Source organism: Microchirus variegatus (assembly GCF_963457635.1).
Source record: "Microchirus variegatus genome assembly, chromosome: 20".
NCBI lineage: Eukaryota > Metazoa > Chordata > Actinopteri > Pleuronectiformes > Soleidae > Microchirus > Microchirus variegatus.
In genome coordinates this window covers 9,839,164-9,857,772 of record NC_139821.1, presented here as the reverse complement: position 1 = coordinate 9,857,772, position 18,609 = coordinate 9,839,164, and the positions used below count along the sequence as shown (strand labels likewise).

The window sequence follows — 18,609 nt, the reverse complement described above, 5'->3', positions numbered from 1 at the left end:
ATTTTTTAGAAATCAGGGGAAAATTGAGAGAGGGAAGAAAAAAGAAGAAAAAAACAAACAAAAATAATCATAATACTGCTATTCTAGCAATACAAAGCCACATGCAAATGAGTGAAGTATTCCTTTAATTATATACTGTATGGCCATTAAAGCACTGCATTTTTTCCCCCTATGTGAGCATTCACAATCTTTTACTTGCACACAAACAGCAACAAAGATATGGAAAAAATAAACTCGTTACACACACAAACACAAACACAGACACACCCGGATGCATCCACACACCCACTGTGTTTTACATAAGAAGCCCTGTAGAGCAGAGGGAAGGTGTGATCTGGCCCTGACCCTGGTCTGAAAATGGAAACATGGATCCACGCGTCTGTCACGCTTCGATTCCAAAACCTCTCCCACAGCACATTAAATACACAGTGACAACGCAGAGGGCGATAATGACAGAATACAGAAACAGGAGCGAGATAATGATTGCAGTGATTAAATTGACGAGGAGAGCGCAGACATAATATGCACACATTAGATCACTTTTGTGCATCTGTTTTTGTATCATATCATGTCCTCACCCTCAAAAAGAATCAAAATGTGCGCTGAGAGACAACTGAGGAGTATAATTTCAATCTCCCACCACTGTTCTTTGTCCATTTCATATAAGGGATGGTGTGAAGATGCCACTGACTCCTTGTTGACACTGATAAAAGACTCTCTTGAAGGCTCTTAGGAGAGCAAATGATATGGGCTTTTCTATTCTATTCTATCAGGGAAATAGCTGGCCAATATATAGTATACCACCATTTTCCCTCCATCAACAGCTAGACGTTCAACATTTATTGTAGTGTCTGTCTCTGCACTGTAGTGCATTTATATAAATGATGATTACGTATAAATGAAATATTTAATACAGAACATTTTGGATGAAAGAAGTACATTTGAGTGCATTTTTTTCAGTTGCAGAAAAAACTAAAAAGCATAAACTTACATAAATAAGTACAAATTGGGTGACATTACATCAGCCAGGGTCTACTCTGCCTTTCACACTATGTCAGCTGGGGGCCTTGTGTAGGATAAAGTGGTAAAAGATTAATTAATTAATTAATTAATTAATTAATTAATTAATTAATTAATAATTATCTACAGGTTTACTTCTACTACCAATAACTGTCCAAATGATCCCAAGATCATTAGCCACCAATCCCTACAGAGACTAGTTTCTCTTTATTTAAGAGCAATATGAAAACCAAAAATGGCTTGGCAAACAAATTGATGATCAATATACCAGTGAGTGAATGTTCTGCCAATTGTTTCGCCTCTACCTACTTGAACAAATAGGTCTTGAGAGGCTGATGTAATAGCTTCTTGTTGGTTTGCTCCGTTACCTCAAAGGTCAAAACCATCAAAACAGTTTTAAGCTCCTAAACAAGACAAATGTATGTGTCAGAGTTTAACTGTATACGGTTCCACAAGTTCTTGTTCTTGTTATAGATGTTGCCATTAAATCAGAGGGAGTTTAATGATTTTAACACCCAGCCCCATCTGCAGATCATCTCTTTTGAATAGTGCTTACCAAAGTGAACATGAATGAAACCTCTAACACTGTATTTTTGCAAGTGTGTACTATAAGCTCATTAGTCTGCTTCCTGTTTTTGACCCCTGGATTCTCGCCTGCTGTTTTTGGATTTGTTTGCCTAATTGGACTGATTCACCGATCAAGTAAACTGAAAGCTCATTTAAACTGATATTCTGCCTCCACCGTCTTTTTAGAGTCACAGATATAAAAACTTTCTCTCTGTACTACATTTCCTACACGACTCTCTTTGAGTGTGTCAGCATAGCAATAGAATTTTTAGACTCTTTGCGCAGAAAGTGATTCAAGTTGTGTCAAGAGACTGATGGAGCCGGGGACAAAAGCACAACAGGAACCAAAGTACCACCAAAGTGAGATGGCTGCAGCAGGTTGGAGTAAAGTTTCAGAGGTGGATATTACTGCTCAGAAACAGAACAGTCAACAGTTTGATGGGACACAAATTCGAGCAAATTATATAGAGGCACCGATCGTGTGGCAGTTACCTCAGAATTCCTCAAGGGGCAACAGAAATGACACACTGGAGCTTTCAAACGTGTAATATCGTATGACAAATTGTAGCTTGCTTTGTAGCAGTGCAGGTAGTGACTCAGTGAATCGTGTTTTCCCCTCTGGGTTTACAGTAGTTTTCAACCCTCGCATTGTAAACACGTGTAAAAACACCTCTCGCACATACGGCCCGTTGAAATTCAACAAAAGCGAGGCGCCTGGCTGTCAAACGGTCAAGATGCTGCTGGAGAAGCTAATGATGAGGACATGAATATGAGCATTATGCTGTAAAGGAACTATAGAGGTTTCCCTCAGCTATAAACTAACAGAGTGCCACTTATTGACAGAGCACTGATCTAATTATGAAACTTAATAGTATGGATTTAGAGGGAGCTGGAGAGCAAAGGGACAAATCGAGTATGAGGCAACAGTGAAAGAGAAGGTGTGTGTGTGTGTGTGTTAGCGGGTAAGTAGTGAGTGAGTGGGGTGGGTGCAAAAGAACGAGTGACTGGGTGAATAAGAGAGTAAACGATGAGGTGTGAGAGCGGAGAAACAGAAGGAGGCAGAGAGAGCAAGGAAGGAAGTGAGAAAAGGATTGAGTAGCAGGAGTGAGAATAAACCATGGAGAAAAGCGAGAAGAAGAGAAGAAGGAAAAGGACAGCGACGCAGGGACAGACTGAGACAAAGAGAGGAAGTATGAGTGAATGAGATAGAGAGAGAGAGAGAGAGAGAGAGAGAGAGAGAGTGTGTGAGAGAGAGATGAGGATTATCTTGGGAACTGGCCTATTTTTCAAATGAATGCATGCGAACACCAGGGCTGCGTCACATTCATGCTCTGGAACAAAAATACAGATACAACCACAGATCAGATGATCTGATTCTCACTCTCACACACACACACACACACACACACACACACACACAAAGCATCAAAGTGTGACATTTGCATATGTCTACCACCTGCAAATGTACCGTAAAAAAAGCCACATTTCTGCCTGGGTTACCCTATATATATATATATATATATATATATATACATATACATATACATATATATCACACTACCCATCAGCATATTTAGAGTGTGACCAGATCACAGCATGAATGCGGCTCTGACTGACAGTGTTTGTGTTATTGCCTCTGCTCCTTATGACAATATGTCAATAAATTCTATAAATACAAGTGATGAAATTCCCACTTGTCACTATTGACCAGCATTCGTGTGATGAGATGAGAATCTATCTATAAATTCCAGGAACGTCTGTCTGTCTGTCTGTATTCGTGCGTCATTCGCATAATCTCTCAAACCGATGTTTCCGATTGATTTCAAACTTGAGGAGTCTTGCTACGGGCACGAGTCAGTGCAGTTAGTGCCAAGTTTGCAAAAGATATCGTTAAATATACTCAACAAAAATATAAACACGCAATCTTGAAAAATAGAATGTCATGACATTTGCTCAGATTCTTGATGCATTTGTTTATGGAATGATTTGTTTTGCTCAAACCCAGTAGCATGGCAGAGTGGTGGTCAATATGCGTGACCAGTACACAGACACTCCTTATGGTCTGGTCAATAAAAGGGCACACCAAAATGTGGACTTTTGTCACTTGTCAGTATGTCACAGATGCCACAAATCATGAGGGAGTAAATCATGGCAAACCAAACTTCAAATACCAAGGCCATAAGTAACATATTTGAATTTGCTCATGGATGCAGGGATGCATCATGGTTCTTGACCCGGTCGGAACAAGTGCCTTTCAGCATGGAGCATGGAGTTTGCACGTTCTCCCCGTGTGTGCCTGGGTTTTCTCCGGGTTCTCCGCTTTCCTCTCACAGTCCAAAGACATACAGGGTTCCGGATCAGACAAATTGGACACTCTGAATTGACCGCAGGTGTGTGTGTGACAGTGAATGGTTGTTTGTCTCTATATGTGGCCCTGTGATAGACTGGCAAGCTGTCCAGGCTGTACCCAGCCTTTGGCCCTATGTCAGCTGAGATTGGCACAGTAACCCTCATGTGGAGGATAAAGCGGTAGAAGATGGATGGATGGATATTAGTGTGGATATGTATGTAAAGCCCATTATTTCACTTTAAGAGAGGTTTGCATATTTGATAACCATGACTATAACTGAACATGTGTTGAGATGTTTTTGGTTTCCGTTATGAAAAAATCTCTGTCATTGGACGACACTGAACCGAGCAAACTACAAATAACAACATTTTGAATGGCTCTGCCCCCAGCAACAGGTGCAGAGAAAAAACTAACTGAGGGAAATGTCAATCAGGCTTCTGTGTTGTATTATACAAGGCTTTTATTGAAATAATTTACACACAACCCTGGAAAATGACCCTTTTCATGTGTCATAAATGGCATCTTGCTGTGAGGAATGTGTGTGTGTGTGTCTGTGTACATATGACTAGAGGGAAAATTAGAATATTTCTCATTAAGAGACTCCACTGGAAACAGTGGGGGAGGTTGGCATGATTAAGCTGCTTTAGAACTTTTCAAAACATACAATCGCACACACACACACATACAAACAAGTCTGTACTTTTGCTTTGGATTAGTGAGTATTTCTCTAAACACACGCACAAATGCACGTACACACACACACGCACCAAGGGGGTCTCTGCCAGCTCCTCGTGGGCCTGGCAGCAGAGTGACCACGTAAAACTGCCGTTTTGTGACATTTCCAACATGACATTTGTCTGTGGGACCATCTGTGAGGGCCAACTGGCCTGTGTCAACAACAAAATGCTCAAGAGCCTACTGACAACAACATCATGTCATATCATATCATACAAATCACTATATCTCTACAAATGTAATTCATTAAGTTACGACAGTTTAAAATGATTTAAATCAGTTGTGTACATCAAAATAATGTACCCTGTGCTACAAAAGGATCAATAAAAATCTATCATTATCAAGCGGAATATTGTGATTGTGATACATGCATCGATTTCGGTGTTACTGAATGGATATGGCAGCAAATGCTGTGACGGTAGTCTTGAGATATAAACACCTTTGCTCTTGCTGTATATGGTTTAATGGTAAATTCTGTATAGAATATGGTTACTTTTAAAAAATACTCAGGCACTGCAATACGTCATATTTGGTTGCCTCTTTATCACATGTATTGCATCATAAGAAATACCCAGCTTTACCTGATGTATCTGTATGATGAGATATAGCATTAACGAGCAATATAATGGTGGTGTAAAGCTAACTACCCCTTTGATTATTAGGCTTTTTACTTGCTAATGATGGTAATTATAATTGGTAGTCCCTTATTGTGCTCGGAGAGAAAATATGACCACAAATAACATATGTTTTTGAAATTAATATATGCGTCACCTTGCCCAGATGTTTCAAAAAGTGCTGAGTAACTGTATGCACATGGCAGTTATTCACTATTTATTTACTCTGAACATATTTCCAGGTGTTCAGGCCCTATTAGCACAACAAATTCAAGGTTTTTGAGCCAGTCAAGACTCCACATTACACATTTCTGCTAATAAAAAAACTGCTGTCCGTGCAACTGCCATTTTGACTGGGAGTCTACGTGTATTGGGACTGATCTCTGTCTGCTCGACTTCTATATTTCTACGTATTACTAAACACCCTCTGCTCCTCATCACCATCAGCATCATCTCTCCATCCTCCCCATTAGCTTACAGTCTAATGAACCGTGCTGAAAACACAACACACTGACCTTTACATCCTAGATCATGTGACTCAAAATGATACAGTTGCTCATTCGAGGGATGTTATCTAAATTGACCCACTGCTGAACCACACTCCTCCGCATTTATGACTGAAAACAGAGGGGAAAGCAAGAAAAGCAAGCATGTATCTATCTGCTGAATGAATATATCTATGTAGAATAACGTATACACTCATGCATTCTTCACCTGCTGGCAGTCAGTCAGGGAAAGACAGCACAGGATATGTTTTAGGTTCCTTAAAGATGAGTTATTCACAAACACAGCTCTCATCACACTCATATGTGAGAGGCAGGGCACAGGGCAGGGAGGTCTTTCACATAACAAGCAAAGAGACAGACATATGAGTTCAAATGTAACAGCATGCACATGCATACCTGTCAGAAGATGGGTATATCTAGGTCTGCATGGTTAAACAAAGTCCTTTGAGACGTTATGACTGTTCCTGCAGCTTTTAATCACCGATCATACAAATTCAACCACGCTGCTCCGGTGGCTCTCTATTCATTGTTAGAGGAACAAAGCGTGATGCACATTTTCACGATTGATTGCCGCCTTGCAGACGGAACTGCCGAAGACGGAAGAATCATTTTGTCTGATTTAATTATGTAATTTCCTTGTAATGACTGAGACTGACGTTGTTGTCTGTGAATGGCAATATTGTACAGATGTGACGAGACGTCTATACAAAACTTCTAGTATAAAACTTCTCTTAAGACCAAAATTAACACTTCTATTAATCTCTAGTAAACCCTATCCAGGAATACAAAAAGATACACATTTGTCTTAAAAACCAGTCTACATTGTCTAAATAAATAAAATAAAAATGAAAACCTTCTTACACTTGTCTGAGGTACAACAGAAATAAATAAAAAACACTTTTTCTTAAGACCAGTCTATATTCTCTAAATCTATCTATAAATTCTAGGACCGATACACCCGATACACCCCTAATGCAAATGTACAATAATATGAAAAATGCTTGCTGTGAAACTCCATTATATAGATTTGGACATAAATGATTTGGACATAAATGAAGCAGTTAACTAATAAAGACATAATAATGATAATATAAGATGAAATATACAGCAATGGATCGACAATATTCATTTATAAAAGTACTATAAAGACAATAGGAATTGAGAAAAATTTCAAACACTGCATGGTTCAACACTCAATCGTATTCAAATCACCATAATTCGGCTACATGGTATACTTTTGTATATATTGTAGAGAAACTGGTGTATAGAGTGCATTATACATTAAAAATATCACATTAGAAAAGCGATAATGATCAAAGGAGCTAATCCAAGGTCGCATACCCATATTACATGATTTATAACAGCTTATTTGTGTTTGATAAACCAAAAAGGAATAAAAAAGTAGATAGGGTGTAAGACTATCTATACACAAAAAATTTTTATATACTGTATATATTCTTTGTAATGATGTATCAATATATCATTAATATTAGTATACACTATATATTGTTTATGCATATAACATTGCCATTTATACAATGAGCATTCTTTTTAGGGAGGGTATTTTGTGGGGAAGATTGCAATATATTACCTTGCGTATACTATCACAATATATCACAAATCATCCCCCCCAGTATCATGATATGTATCTTATCACCAGATTTTTGCCAACACACACACGCCCACAGTCTTCTCAGCTAATCTCACCAGAGTAAATGTTGGCTGTGATTGTGAATATTTAGCTGTTTTTCTGGAATAAATCACCGCTGAAGCAAGAGTTTAGATGAAACTCATCAGAACTTGTCCGCATAAATGCATGTGATTAGACCGCACAGTGCCACCACAGAGCATTACTCATTTGCATGTGAGTGTATGATCTGGACATGGATTGAGTGAAATTTGAAAGGAAGTTCAGCCTGTGATTGCAGCCGTCTGTAGAATCCTGAAAAACTCTGCACCTCTCTGTTCACTATGACTGTGTGACCTGTGAGAATACCATAACCTGATCGTCTTCAGCCGATGACACGTTGGCACAATATTGTGTGTTTCCTGCACATCTACAACAAGATTATTTCATCACTTCTGAGACACTGACAAATGCACATTTCTGGCAGAAGAGCAGAAGCTACACACAAATGTAAACCAAGGTGTCACAGGATAGAAGTGTGGAAACGGAAGGAAGGTTTCAAGGCTTTTCCAAGCAAGAAACCAGTATTATGCACACTACTGCAGACGCAGGATTGTTAAAACCGCTATTTTCTTTGGCCTGTGCCAAGTCTGTTTGTTTGTCTGTTTTTGAGCATACATAAAAAGCAAACAACAGATTTTTAATAAATCATTCTGAGGATGTGGATTATCTTCTCCCACTTCTCTCACATACTTTAATTGTTTAAATGAACAAGGTAAATACTACAAAGCAAGTGGGTAACCTGCATCACTGGCTGTAAAAATGTAGATATAAAACATTCAACATTGTCTTAAAGGGGACATATTATGCAAAATCAAGGAGACGAAACACACAATGACTTTTTCACTGGGACGTCACAATGCGATAAATTCCTGGACTTTTTGTCTCGCGGAGCTCAGCTTTGTCCGTAAAACACGCGAGAGTGCTGGCGAGGGCAACGGTATCCGAAAACCAGAAGTCCACAAAGTCCGTGAAAAGTTCTATTCTTGGCTCCACAGAGTTCTACACAAACTTCCAGCCTTAGAGGATTTATCTGTCCAGTGGATACATGTTGTATATGACGGCAATGTGCCTGCTAGAGCCTGCAAATGATCACTTTTCCAAATGCTAACTGCTGTTAGCTCCCAGTAGCCTCCATGGCTGATGTTTCACTTTTTAAAGGTGGACCTAAAGAGATACTACTAAACGGAGCTTTCTGAACAAGGCTGTTTTGGCAGGGTGATTGAACTGCTGTGGCGCTTCATCTTTATGGTATTTTGACCAAAGCATGTCACAGACATGTTCATTAGGACACCAGGGAACTAGGTTAACTTGGAAAAATAAGGTATAATATGAGTCCTTTAATTTGCTGAGAGGTGATGTACTTCCTGTCCACGTCACAGACATGTTTGGCCATAACACAGACTTTTGATGGACGAACAACATTTGTGAAAAGAAGAAGAACATTCAGTTAAGCTGCTAAAAACAACACAGTTTGAGACTGCAGGAAGTAAAGCTACAAACATATGCTTCCAGCATCTTAAATGTGAGGTCTTGGTTTTTTTTCATTGACATAATAATATCAGTCATTGCCAGAAATTGTGACTCACATATGTGTCTTAGGAAATAATTTTTGGGTACCAAATTAATTTGCTTCCTTATATTAAATAACACATGCATAAAATAATATTTTGATTCTGACACTTCTTTAATTCTTTGATCTCTCAGTTCCATCATGTCAGGAAAGTGACTTCTACATACTGCACACTCACCACTGGTTATGCCCTAAATTAAATAATTTGATTTCGGTGGTGCTGTGGAAAAAGAGACTGAGCTGCCATGATGGAGGACTGCACTTTCTCTAGTTCACATCCGTGAGTGTAACATCGCGCAGGCCGGAAAAAGAAGACGATTGGTGATCGGTCGGTATCATCTGTCATGTCTGTGGGGCCACGGCGCTGAAAGAATTTATGGTTTTATAATCAGCTAATCTCACACAGTGACCATCAGAGACCAGTGTTAGTGAACAGAACAAAGAACAGAATGATGAAAGACCCCTGGATTCTCAGCACTCCCGGGAAAGTGCAGTGACTCATTGCTCCACCACTCTATTTTACAGCCGCTCTGTCACAATTCCCTGCCTGACAGTCCACGGGCCACTTCAAAGCTCCTCTTCCCTCCAGTGCACCTGAGGCCCAAATGAAACAACATGGTCACCAAAACAGGATTCTTTTAAATTTTTATTTAAATGATGTGAACTTTTGATTCAGTTAAAGTTCTTCTAATTATTTTACTTTAAAAAGAGAAGTTACTCACTTAAGATTCATTAGAGATTGAGTATGGCCAAGCAGTCTGGTCGAATGTTACATTGCACGAGATCAAAGGTCCCATATTATGCAAAATCAACTTTTTCATAATTTAAATCCTCATATTTGGGACTCTCCCAGTTGCCAAAGTGTGAAACAAAGATGACTCGCTCATGTTTTTGTGGTCCTCAGTCTAAGTACAGGAGATAAAACACGTGATGTTGACTTCCACGCTCACTGGGACGTCTCAATGCGCTAAATCCCTGTATTCTCGCGGAGCTCTACTTTGTCCGTAAAACACGCGAGAGTGCTGGTGAGGGCAACGGTATCCAAAAACCGGAAGTCCGCGAAAAGTTCTATTCTTGGCTCCACAGTGCAGCACAGAGTCCTACACAAACTTCCAGCCTCAGAGGATTTATGTGTCCAGTGGATACATGTTATATATGACGGCAATGTGCCTGCTAGAGCCTGCAAATGATCACTTTTCCAATTGCTATCTGCTGTTAGCTCCCAGTAGCTTCTGTGGCTGATGTCATTTCCTGTCTCTTAAGTTTTTTTTTTTTTAAAGAAATACTAGTAAACCGAGCGTTCTGAACAGGGCTGTTTTGGCAGGGTGATTGAACTGCTGTGGTGCTTCATCCTTATGGTATTTTGACCAAAGCATGTCACACACATGTTCATTAGGACACCAGGGAACTACGTTAACTTGGAGAAATATGATATAATATGAGACGTTTAAGAGACTACGCATTGTTCTACAGTCTGTCTCAGTTATCTGTTAAAAACAGATTATTGTACTTTTCTTCAGCAGAAACGATCATTATCATTAACTTTATTAGGAGTTTTACCCTTCCTTTATTCTGCTTGCCCAATATCTAGAGCTTCATATTTCACTGCATGATTTACTCTGAATCTCTGTGACAAATAAAAATCATTAAAGCCACGAACCCCTGTGGCAGAGAAGTGTCTGAAACATGAATTACAGTAATGTTGCGTCATGGTTTGTATCATCATTGTCTCGTCTTATTGCCTTATGTGTGTGGAGATATGTGTCAGTAAAAGATATGTGTAAGCGCGAGTGTTGGTGTGGAGAGATGCTATACCATTACTGCATTAGTTTATGAGGAAAAAAAAAATAAAAAAAAATAATAGCTGTTGCAACAGAATATAATCCTAATTTTATATAAGGAATTCACTCAGTGAGTCTGCTCTTACAAGGCTGATCTGTGGCTGATTTGTTAACTAAATCAAACGGTGTGTTCATATGTGACCGTGTTGTTTCATGACACTCCAGGTGATCCTTCACTCTTATTATTACAACACTGCAGGTTTATTAAAACCTTAATTTGGATGCTCACCATTGGGAGTTGCTCACTGTGCTACTGTGGACTCCAATGCTCACTCGGAGCATATTTTACTCTGAGGGAAAAATCTGTGACGACCATCAGTCTGTTCCTGTCAAGTTCCCAACTTGAGAGAGTGGACTGTTGGAGCACAGAGTGACCGAGAATATGTGCTTTCGTTGATTGGTTTGGATTTTTTTTTTTTTTTTGCTCCAGTCTGCCTGCTTCTCTCACTGGCCTTTTCTTTCCTCAACAGTACTGCTGGTGGTTTTAATCAGACAGAACAGCTGGGGACATGGTGATGAGAGCTCGTCTCTAAGCCTGGTTGATTTACTGGCTTCCCAGACCCTTTTTACATCTCCCCCAGCTAATAAGGGCCGGACTGGCAGCTTCGCAACAGAACACAAAGACAGGTAGTAGACAGACAGCTGCGAAAATATACAGAGATTAGCAGTGCACGGGATGTGAGAGGGAAAAACAGACACTGAAACACACTATATGGATAGATATAGGAAGTAGGCCAAAAGACAGTTAGGTTAAGCTGTTAATTTAATTTTCAAGACTTTATGGCATTCACAGCCTCGGATATTACACTTTTCCTAAAGCTGAGTTCATCAATTGAAATGTGTTTACTGATCTTTCCAGCAATGGCGGAAGGTTGGAAGTTATCTGTGGAATTATTGCCTTGTGTCATCTATTTACCTTGCTAAACACTTTGTTTCCCTGTTGTTTTTAATGGACTATATGAATAAAAAAATTATTAGACTATAAGTTAAAGCTAATTTTTTTTTTTTTTAAAGGTAATGATTTTTGTTTTTGTTGAAATTATTACGCTGTGTCCTTCATCTGAAAATGGGCTCAAGCAATACTATCAGACCTGACTGTATACAGCAGCAGAGCAGAAGACACATTTATCCGCAGAGCAGAAGACACATTTATCCATTCAAAATGCTTTTTGAGCATTTTTCCAGTCATACTAGATCCTATTTGCAGTCTTCTTGCTTTACTAGCGCAATGTTGCTGTTGCCTCTGTCTGTCTTGATATAAAACAAATCACTTCCTGTGTGCAGTGCGGGAATATCGCAAGATCTAAACACTGCTGCTAGACTAAATCACGACTGTATGAACGCATTTGCCAACACTTCAACGTGACAGACAAAATTTAAACGTTGCTTTTGTTTTGTCTTATTTAATTTCCAGACTTTTTGCTTTCATTTTTGCAGACTTTACCTTTAGTGCGAAAGTTTTTGCATTTTGGCAGAGCATTTTTATCCTCAGCATATCCATTTGCTTGTTCTGGACGACATGTCTTTTAATTTATGCTGCTGTCACTATTTTTATAAAGTCCACATTAGACATGATGGTTTTAAATGAAGTGAGTTAGTTATTCACAGCAGTAACATCAGGAATGACGACATCCTGGATGATTGAATACTGCAAAAACAACAACAGCAACAAAGTGCACCGTGGATGTATATAATTCATTTCCATGGTCAATTTTCACAGACGTTTTCATTTATTGTCTCCAATTGGATTCCTCCTCTGCCCTGTTCAAGCCATGTGATAATAGTCATGATCTCACACACTTAAAAATACCCAGAGATGTAAAACTACATTTAGTAAATGTTTGGCACATCTGTCATGGTCCATTTGTACTAATCTGTTACAACTTTAAGGTTATATTCATTTAATCCTGATTTATTCATCCCTTTCCTATAAACTGAGCTAGTTGCACAAGACATTTTCTAAATGTAATACTATGTTTGGTAGGAGTGGTTAATTATAATACTAACATTGCATATTAATGGCTTTGGCATTTGCACTTTGGTGAGTTTCATTGACAAGGAATTGTTATTCTGATACTATCTGGCATGTGCTCAAATAATAAGTCCAATAACACCGAGCAAACAGCAACTGACTCGAAGAGAAAACTGCTCACTGTGGGCAGAAGGGGGGCCTTAAATGTCAAATTTGAATGAAGTCATTATCACCCAAGGAAGACCGTGTGGGGAAATCAGATTTCAGTTTTTGGCAGGAGACACATTTTTATGCCAGGTGCAACTGTAATCTTGGCATCATCTTGATCAAAGAGATGAATACCAGTCAGTGTTAGTGGGTCTCTCGGTACATTTACACTGTACTGTTCAACTTGGCTGCTATCCTTGTTCCAGTATACAAGCCCTAGTGGGCAACTTCTGTTGCTCAGCCATTTCTCCCAGCTATCATATGTTTCGTTGTGTTTACCCACAATGCCCTGAGTTGTAGTCTGCTTCCTGCATTTGGTTCACTTGAAGCGATGTTTTTAGGTGGACCAGAGTTCGCTTCTTTGGTGCACATCAGAGTCCGGTTGCGCATTCACACCTACCCAAAAGAACCAGGCTTTCCAAGCACACAAACTAGGATTCAATTAAGAAGGGCTAGTGTGAATGCACCCTTAGGAAAATACCGTTTCAGGTCCTCTAAAATGTCGTCTGCAGCAAAAAAAAATTATGCGTATTCACCTAAATCTGTTCCCTTGTAGACGTCCCCTTAGTCTGACTCTGACTTTAGCGCAATTTCTGTCAGAAAAATACTGTATTTTTACACATTGATGAATTATTTCTAATGTCACAAACACACATGAACTGCTCACAAAGATAAACTAGTGGACAGTAGACTTAGCAGAAATACTGGAGGATACAGGCAGAGAGAGGTGCAGAGACACAAAGATGGTTTGTCCTCTGTGCTGTTGACACAGAGGATGATGATGAATACACTGTGCAACAGTCAACTGCCAGACAATCTCGGAGACAAATAAAACGATTGGTGACATTTCCAGAGAGTCACGTCTGCCAGCCACAGCTGAACACACACGCAAACAGCTGTAAAGCATGTGTCCAACGCACACATCACACAGGTGCACATGCGCAGACACACCACAGTCCATTGTGCCAAATTAAATCACACATACACACACACACACACACACACACACACACACACACACACACACACACACCCCCCCACACACCCCCCCCCCCCCCACACACACACACACACCCCCCACACACTTATCCTATTACTCTCACCTATGATGGTTGCTAAGCAACAGCACATATCCACAGATTGTTTACAGAGCCTGGAATACCGTTCATCTGAGAGGGTAGGTGAGACAGAGACAGATGACACAATCTCCTCAGATTGAAAGATGGAAAAGAATAGAAGGGGAAGTGGACAGTAATGCAATGAGGCCCCTGCTCCCTGGTGTATGCTGTCTTATGGAGGATGAAAGAGAGGTTTTGCGATTTAATACTGTGCTGCCAAGCCAAATACAGCTGTCTGGATCCCCTTTGTGTTGAATGTGAGGGCAGGTGTCATGCAGATTCAGTGTCAAGTATCATCAATTTGATTTGACCTGAAGGGCAAAATGAGACAACAAATCACTTGTTTCTCAAAGACACCATAACCTCACAACAAGAGAGGCTTTGACCCAAAGTTTCGGGGGAAAATGTCAAGGTCACCCGAAACTGGTGCAGACTCACCATGAAGGAAAATAGATTTTCTCTATTAAAGCTGCGGTGTGTCACCATAACATGCAAAGAACGTGAGACTGTGCTTTCCTCTATCATCAACATCAACTTCAGACGCTTGTTCTGAACTTGAAACCTGACTTTGTCCCCCTTTTTTCAGTGAGTTTTGAGTTTTTTTTCCTTTAAAACACTGCTTTCTCAGTTCAGATTGTTTTCTCCATCCTGTCTCTTCTGTCTGTCTCTCACATCTGTTCATACCACTAACTATCCAACCAGCCTGACCCACCACAAAGGTGCACAAGCAGATCTGAGCACAGAAATGTTCACTCCTGTATTCACAGTTTAAATAGCAATGCATCAGACACAGTGGAAACGGGCTTTTAAAGGGAAAGACAAGCCAAACTTTGATTGGCTTAAATATACTATAATAATTTACACACGAAACACAACCTTTTTGCACCAAAACAGGGGTTGGACACACATGCACTTTAGACCACACACTACAGATCATTTAAATAGAGCCCAAAGTTTTGAAAACAAAAGACAAACCTAAAAGAATCAAAAATAAATAATAAACTGCAGTCTTTCAAACTGCAATTTTGATTTGAAAACAACTACCTGTTCAGCCCATACTAGACTGAAATGTTTCCACTGTGAATTTATAGAAAATCAATAATTACATTGATTACATACAGAGCCATCAGATTTGCTAATACCTGTTCTCAAAGTGTGACGTTAATTATACCCTAACTGCACATTACAGCTGCACATAGTATGTAAATGTAGTATGTTTGTAGCCTTGACTGCTGTGCACTATATTAGAATGCATAGTATTAAATGAATACAAAAATGCATTATCACAACTTATAATGAATATTAAACAATGAAATGTTCATAGTACTTAATATACAAATGAAGATTATATATCTTAGAATATAATTGTTCAGGATGAAGCAGTAGATTGATTTATAAATGTTAAATACGATTATAGAAATAATGCACATTGTGCTTGTAATTGATCAAATGATCATTCACTGAAACCCTTGAAATGGATTTAGTATCAGATCGTGAATCCTTGAATCCAAATCAATCATGTGCACTACAACACTGCAAATAGTTTGACACGAATGACTGGGGAATTTGATGTATAAATGGGTGGTAAAATGAGAGCAGGTCGTTTGACTCACATGATGATGTTGATTCCAGAAAGCTGCTGGAACATTTGAAGACCACAGCCGACCAAGAGGGCTCGGCGAGTCGGGGGGTAGGTCAGCATCCGCCAGATCACGGGGCCATCTGGAGAAACGAGCAGAGGCACAGCAGCAGAAATTGATTTCCAAACTCAGCACGACTTCACAGCAAAGCACACACTGGGTTTTTTAATAGTTCATTCAAAAGCATAACCATTAGAAGAGAATGGCCACAGGTGAATTCAGTCCCACATAACTGTCACTGCTGTTTTCCTGCAGCTAAGCTAACCAGCTACTGACCACATCATAACAGTTTTGCATTCACACAATCGCACTTGTGTTGTCAGCTGCTGTAACTATTGGCAAAAGAAATGTGACAGTACTCCTTTAAAAGTGCAGTGCTTTTAAACATATAACAACAAAAATATGTACGTTTCTTTGTCAATTGTCAAAAAGTTCATACAAGGCTGATTAAGCCTATAAGCAACTACCTCGGCATTTTCTCAGTACAGCTGCACACAGGACATGATTGTTTTGTCATATGACAGATGGCGGCAACAGTGACACCGCGCTAGTAAAGTGAGACGGCAGCAAACAGGCTGGACTGTGACTGAAAACACAAAGCAGCGCACCCATGAAAAGTTTCAGAAGTGAATTCTGCTGCTCAGAAAACATGTTTGTTCAGCACTTTGACAAAAAAAAAAGCAATGCATCTTGCCTCGTCCACGCCACACTAATGCTACCTCAGATGAAGGACGCAACATACAAATGTTCACTGAAGGTTATGCACTGCAGCTTTGCTACAGGGTTTATAGTTTGCCTGAATTATCAACAGATACATCAAGTTAGCACGATTGTACTGTTGTTACACTTGGTAACCTACAGTAGGTAGGTAAATAATCATTGATAACAACTGTCACTGAAGTTTCCTTATTGTTAGTTACAGTAATACTGGAGAAGTGTAAAGGCCAGATTATACTCCAACCGTGTAATGCGTTATCTGACTGCGTAACCACGGAGACCCCTTGAGCCTTCATAGTTCTCCGTCGTGGTGCCGGATACGCACTGCAATTTCCCGCCCGATCAGAGAAAGACTGTTGTTGTTGTTGCTGCAGCTGAATATCATTGAAACAGTGGTCGTTTCTCACCAGAAATAAATCATTTTATGTCCCAAAACGCAGTTTTAAGATCATTTGAGGCAAGAAATTAACCATTTACAGTCTATGATATGATATGATATGACGTATTTATAGTTTGGCAGCAATGTTGTCGGCGGTGATCAGCTCCGCCTCTGTGGACGCTCAGTGCGCACAGTGGCCGGCACCGAGCAGCATTATCTCGGCTTGTCCTGAGGACCAATCGCAGCCCTTGCCGTCTCTGTTGTCCCTTGATGGAGTGACGGACACTTAAAAAGTATTTTGTGCACCCGGAAACGATGGATAGGCTCTCCGACAGGCTCTCCGGCGACGTAGAGCACTTTACGCAGGAGTATACATTGGGCTTAAGGCGAAAATGCCTCTCTTGAAAAACAGCTTAGAAGAGTAGCTGCCCTTTTGTTTCTTTTCTTTTTCAGATGGTGGAAATCTCAGTTTGGGATGAAATAAATATTGGTTGCCAGCTTTTGGCCTCGCTGAATCCCACTTGGCTCAGCAGCAGAGATGGACTGTGATCTCCGACACACACAGAGAGAGAGAGACGCAGAGGGTTTGAACAAACGCATGCATGCAAAGAAACACAGGTAGCACCAGGACACACATACAGAGACATAGACATTACATATCACTAAAAACAAGCATGACATGAGCCTGGATCTATGAGATGACACATACAGGCTTATTATCCAGGAGCAGCTGTGTGTGGGAGTAATCTGGACCAGAGGACATCTCCTTTAGCTGTTTGATAAGATGGCCAGACTATGTGAAATCACCCCCCACACCCCCCCAAACTGACACCCAAACACACTTAAGCCTTCTTTTTGATGGCCTCCTGACAGACTTCGAGGTTCACCATCAACTTTGATCCTTCTCAATTTCTTTTTGCAGCCAGCCGAGTCGCCCCCTGTGGTTATTGCTACATGTGTCCTACAACCTAGATTTCACTTTTCAAACCGTAAGGGCCAATTCCAATTCCTATCTTAACCCTCAAGCTCAACCCTTATCTTAACTGGCCCTCAAAACCAAGTGTTGAAGGTTATTTTGTCACTTAGAAATGGGACACCCCTTAAATGCAGATACGTCTTCAGACTCTGGGGGGCAGAATAACGTGAAAGCTGTGTCCAGTCTGTCAACTCCAAAAAAGAAGAAGAAGAACACATTTACGTCACGATTATTTATTTATTATTTTATTTCAGTCAAGTTATTTTAGTTCAGTTCAGTTAGTTATAAGATGATACTCATACAAATAGCACAAACACGGACATATTCAGCTGACAGTTACCACACACCACGGCTTATTGAAGGGTAAACGATAGCGAACGATCGCGTGTGCGCACCGGCCGGCTATTGACAAAAGATCGTAAAATAAAAATAAATGTTACACAACAATGACGTCAGTTATCCATAATATGGGCCTAAACTAAGATAATACAATGGTTTTCATGATTTTTATATCTCTATTAACAAAGAAAATACTTAATTTGTATCGCACTCGCTTTGCTGCTTTCGACGCCATCTTTCTTATGTGAAAACACGCAAAGCATTCTGGGTAGCCCTTGCTCCCAAGGGTGGTGTTGGAAAATCTCAATATTGAGGGCGATACAGCCCTTAAACTTGCCCCTTAACTTAATTTTTCTGAGAATCGGGAC

The 18,609-nt window shown here is 40.0% G+C and overlaps 1 protein-coding gene across 1 annotated transcript in view; it reads right to left on the bottom strand.

Moving 5' to 3' along the window:
- LOC310941611 (proton myo-inositol cotransporter-like) overlaps window positions 1-18,609 on the bottom strand; it is a gene marked incomplete at both ends in the record, with an annotated part of 72,071 nt that overhangs the window by 13,760 nt on the left and 39,702 nt on the right. The window contains one exon of the mRNA XM_083906797.1: window positions 15,804-15,912. Within this exon, the coding sequence (XP_083762923.1) occupies window positions 15,804-15,912 (109 nt within the window). The remainder of the gene's footprint in view (window positions 1-15,803; window positions 15,913-18,609) is intronic.